The sequence below is a fragment of the Atta colombica genome, unplaced genomic scaffold, assembly GCF_001594045.1.
Source record: "Atta colombica isolate Treedump-2 unplaced genomic scaffold, Acol1.0 scaffold210, whole genome shotgun sequence".
Lineage (NCBI taxonomy): Eukaryota > Metazoa > Arthropoda > Insecta > Hymenoptera > Formicidae > Atta > Atta colombica.
Genome location: NW_017259306.1, coordinates 2278725 through 2283770, shown reverse-complemented (window position 1 = coordinate 2283770; position 5046 = coordinate 2278725). Strand labels below are relative to the sequence as shown.

General features: G+C 28.0%; 1 protein-coding gene across 1 annotated transcript; it reads right to left on the bottom strand.

Moving 5' to 3' along the window:
• Nucleotides 1-840: 840 nt before the first annotated feature.
• Nucleotides 841-3321, bottom strand: LOC108687635 (armadillo repeat-containing protein 1-like). The gene is made up of 5 exons (XM_018193511.1): nucleotides 3146-3321; nucleotides 2813-2991; nucleotides 1900-2235; nucleotides 1153-1362; nucleotides 841-1008 (listed from the first exon to the last, which is right to left on the bottom strand). Exons 2-5 carry the CDS (start codon nucleotides 2942-2944, stop codon nucleotides 841-843), a joined length of 846 nt encoding a protein of 281 aa, XP_018049000.1. The 5' UTR covers nucleotides 2945-2991; nucleotides 3146-3321.
• Nucleotides 3322-5046: the final 1725 nt, after the last annotated feature.

Sequence of the window (5046 nt, the reverse complement as noted above, 5' to 3'; positions counted from 1 at the left end):
ATCCTGAAAATTAAACTTTAAAGAATCACTTATTTATTTTACAAAGAAAAATTCATAAACTTCATCTAAATAATCATCGAAATAATTGAAAAAATTAAGTTTTCGAATTCTTTTATTTTATTATTTGATTTGCAAAAGCTGTTGAGCATTATGGCTTGAATATAATATCACATACATTTAATATCTATATCTAATCCATCATTTTACACATTAGAAGCTTTTATAATGAAATCTCATTTATATGAATAAAATTTAATAATTTAGTTAAATGTTAGCTCTTTAATGCATATGTAGCACACATTGGAATTTATTTATTTACATATTATCATATTAGAATTCGATTAAAAGTCTCTGAGAGCGTAAATAAAAGATCCGAGTGTGTACATAATTGGTTTACATGTGCTATATCATTAAATAGAACATGCACAATTGTCAAAATACGAAAAATAAAAGTTATTTTGTATACAAATAAAATATCTCTTCTTTTTATAAATATAGATTTAAAAGTTTGTACATGTTAATTTTCAAAACAGATGAAGAGAGTATAAAGTATTATTTATTATAAATCATAAAAATCAATTTTGATCGAAAATCAATAATGATTTCTCTTTAATCATTGTTAATTATATCTTGATAGGAGTGTAAAAAATTCTTAAATAATTACAACTAACTGATCATAGCTAAAACATAAGTCTTTTTTTTGTTATATCTATTGAGGTAATGTAAAATCCTATTCACATAGATTATTTTCACCCCTTTCTTGAAGAGACAGATAAACCATAATTAATTTCAAATAAATAAAACTGTAATTACAACAATCTTTTTTACAGTTTAGAAATTCTACCAATAGAATGAACTACTTAGAAATTCTGCGGTAGATTTATATAAAGATGAAGCGCTTTGCTTTAAACCAGTAAATAATGACACAACTCCCTCCTTATCATCTTCTTCTTCCTCTTCGGGCAAGTAATCAGGCAATCCTTCGCTGTCGGAATCGCCTACTTGTATCTGAAAAAGATTCATCATATTCAATATGAAACATCGTGTTTAATTTTTTAGAAACAAAAATTACATTTAAAATATGAAACACATCCGTCTATCGTATAAAAACAGACTATAAATCATAGTAATAGCTGTAATAATGATCTTTACCAATGTTACAAGAAACTCTTGATTAAATTTGTTTTTCATAACCAATCTTGCTTCCATATTGTCCGTATGTTTGTCGATCGCTTCCGCAATCTGTTTAGCGGTGACATAATTCAAAGTGCGCATAGTTACACGTTGATGCTCTACATCAACAACAAGCGAAATAAGACCTTCAATTCTTATTAATATCCCTTCCAACTCGGCTCGGGTCTCCTAATTATTTTGATTATTTTATTACTCTCCAATGTATAGCTAGCTATTTTTATAATTATGTTCTCACATATGATATTAATAAACTAAAATAGATGCATATTCTTGAGAGGCTTCCACGGGTGCTTTCTATATAAAGATTATGCATTTCGTAAGTTTTCTCTGTGTCCAGGGGTTCGATTCTGTCAACTTCAAATGATCTGTGAACTTCAAACAAAGTCAAAATTACAAAAGCGAGCAAATTTAGTAGGTGTTAACCAATGAAATAATCAGTATTCTAATAAATTCGCTCATTTTTATAATTTTCACTTCATTTCAAAATACAGAATCAATCTCCAAATTCATTCTTGGAATGTTTTGTGAACCTTACAGTCTACTTCATCAGGGCGAGGAGCAGCTTGATAGTATCATGAACTGCAAGGTTTGTTTTTTTTTCACGAAATGTTGGCATTCCAAGAATGGATCTGGACACAGAGAAAACTCGCAAAACGCATAATCTTTATAAAATAGATACAATTACTTACTGGTACTATTACTTACTGGTAATAAACCCTGAACATGTAAAACTATTACATGTGTTTTCAACTTTTTGGGTTCTATAACTCGCCTGCAACGACTGCGCAAATTATATATAGGCGGTTTCATACGCTCTATGTCATTTTTGACATGCTGCGCTCGACCGGCTATCTTTGGTTCATTCAAGCTGTACTTGTTAATAATTCCCTCCAAGGATTCGCGCACACCAAAAGTAGATGTAATGTGTATATAATTGTCTACATTTTTAACAAATATCTCCAGAATATCCAGAGCTAAATTAACCACATCTAAATCAGGTACTTCTAAAACGTACGCTATGTATGATAAGACTGTCTTATCCTGAAATAAACCAATCAGCAATAATGTATTCAGTAAACAAAATCTTAATAGTAATTGATAGTAATGTTAGCAGTTTGCCAACAGATTTAAGGACAGGACATATTATGACAGATTGACATAAAGTTGTTCGACCAGCAAAACCTGTGTCGATCATATATAATTTGATAGCAGGTATCAAAGTTTCTGTTATTAATTTCTTATAATATACTACTACTCCAAATTTTATCTATTTTATCTTTCTTAATTAAATAAAGAAGAATAAAAGTTTTAATCTTTCTTCCTAATCTTTTAAATATTGGACTTAACAATAATGTTTCATGGTTTAAAATTTCTATATGTATAAAGAGAACATAGTAGAATTAAAATAGAATTTAGTTGTATAAAAGATACATACAAAAATTTAGATTGGCAAATAGCTTTTGAGCAATAGTGTATTTTATTAATTGATTATCATTATGTTATATTTCCACTGGCATTCTGCTGGAAAAATTTATAAGACACTTTATAAAATTTTCATATAATAGAATTGACTATCTGGGATCTATCTTGCTTCATTTTCATGAATTGGAGTATTCACCTTCAGAATCGTGTCATGGTTCGCAAAATCGTCCGCGAGTTTCCTGTATGTCTGGAGAGTCTCTTGCAGCTCCCGCGGGTCCACATCTACGACCTCGTCTACATCTACGTCTACGGAATCCTCTCCGTCCATTGTCCACAAATGTTACGTCGACATTAACGCTTAAGACTCGTGCGCGGCTAAATGAGATTTGCTTTTTAATAATGAAAGCAAACTGTGAATCCAGCGGAAATTCTCCCCATCTCGTAGGAAAAACGACGAAATGATTTCACTATTTTCTCTGACGAGCGATATTACGTCGCAACGGCGTCAATCTAATTTTCGTGTTCTAACCTTATCCGCAGAATCGTCGAGAAACCAACATATTGAAACGTACTCCGAATGTCGAATGGCGTGAATGAAAGAAAACTTTAGATTTTCACATTTAGCATTTGATTAAAATCAACTGAGACATGTCCTCGCATGCAAGTCACTGATATTCAAGTCAATATCGCTCTTATCTACTGAACCGTCTGAATGTTCTTTTATATATGATATATGACGGAGGAGAAGGGATGAAGAAATTAGTCGTCTTTCTGACTACCATGGATCGTGGATAACCAATCTTGGGATTGTAATATTACGATATTTAATTTAAAGAAACGACAATTATTTAATTGAGCTGTTCAATTCCTGTTACGTTTGCACGAAATTTACGATTGCAGAATGTGATAGATAGGATCATGATGGAAGGATAGGATAATAAATAAATTAAAGATGCAACGTAATTAAATCATAAATGTCGATATCGAAATAAATATATGGGCGCATGATATACATATTCCGGGTGTTCGTATGTGTAATATATATTGTATCTAAATATTGCTAAACATTCGTGCATTATATATTGCACGATTAATTATGATAGTTATTTTATTTTCCTTTCATAATTATTGCCATAGTTTTGTTTTTTAAAATGCATTTCGATATCGGAATATCTGTGGGCGCGCGATACATAATATCTACTCCGAGCGTGTGTATATGATGCATATTGTATCTCAAAATCGAATCTTATATATAGGATCGTCTTAAGATATCGTGAACCAACAACAGAGGGCTGTGTATTAGCATTTTAAGATTATTACAGCATATTGATTCTTAGACATTATTTAAAACGATCTTAAAATATTAAGAAAATTACTATAATATATCGGTCAATATTCGTATATTACATATATTCGTATATTACATATTGCATGATTATAACTTTGTTACTAAATATTAAACATCTTATTATTAATATTGTTGTCAATATCTTATATAATTATATTTTCATCTTACAATATTAAACATCAATATTAAACATTTTACTATTACAAAATATTATTAAAATTATGTTTTATTAAAGATAATTAATAGATATTATTAAAGTTTTAATTGTGAGCGTAAATTTATATAAAAAAAGATGGAAATATTAATAAATTATATTTAATATATGTATAATATAGAAATAAGTGTAATGATACTATAATATAAAGCATAAAAAATGATCAATTACAAAAAATATATATTTAAATCTTTCTATCTCTAATTCTAATATTACATGATACAAATGTTTATAATTTATACCATCATCGATGAAACGATATAAAATATAATAATAAATAAAGCTGTTTTTTGAAGCTACAATGCTTAGAATATTGATTTCGATTATTTTTAATTAATATTCTCTAATTGTATTAGATATTCTCTGGATATAATTATAAGAATTTAAAATTTATTAATTTTTCAAGCTTCATTCTTGCAATCCGGAGTGGCTGATTTGATTCTATAATGGTTTAATTTTATTCGTATTGATACAAATAATGAAAAAGAATTTGTATGTAATAAATATAACTTAAAATTACAATGTTCGACATATTTATCCAATTATATTTTTTAATGTTTATCTAAGTTTTTGATTTTTGAAGCTTTAAATTTTTACAATTTAATTTCATCAATTTAAAATTCTAAAAATTTTTTAAAATGCTATATTCTTAATATCTTAATTAATGTCCTCTTTTTCTTCTTGTCAATTATATTTTTCTAAAACTGACAGTTTTCGCAAGTTCAATTTTTCAAGATTTAAACTTTCAAACCTTAAAAAAGATCTTGAACATTTTTTAAATTCCAATTAATTCTATCTCTTTGCTGATTATATTCTATCGATATTCAATCGATATTCAATTTAAAAATGTAATTTCTCGATCAATTAA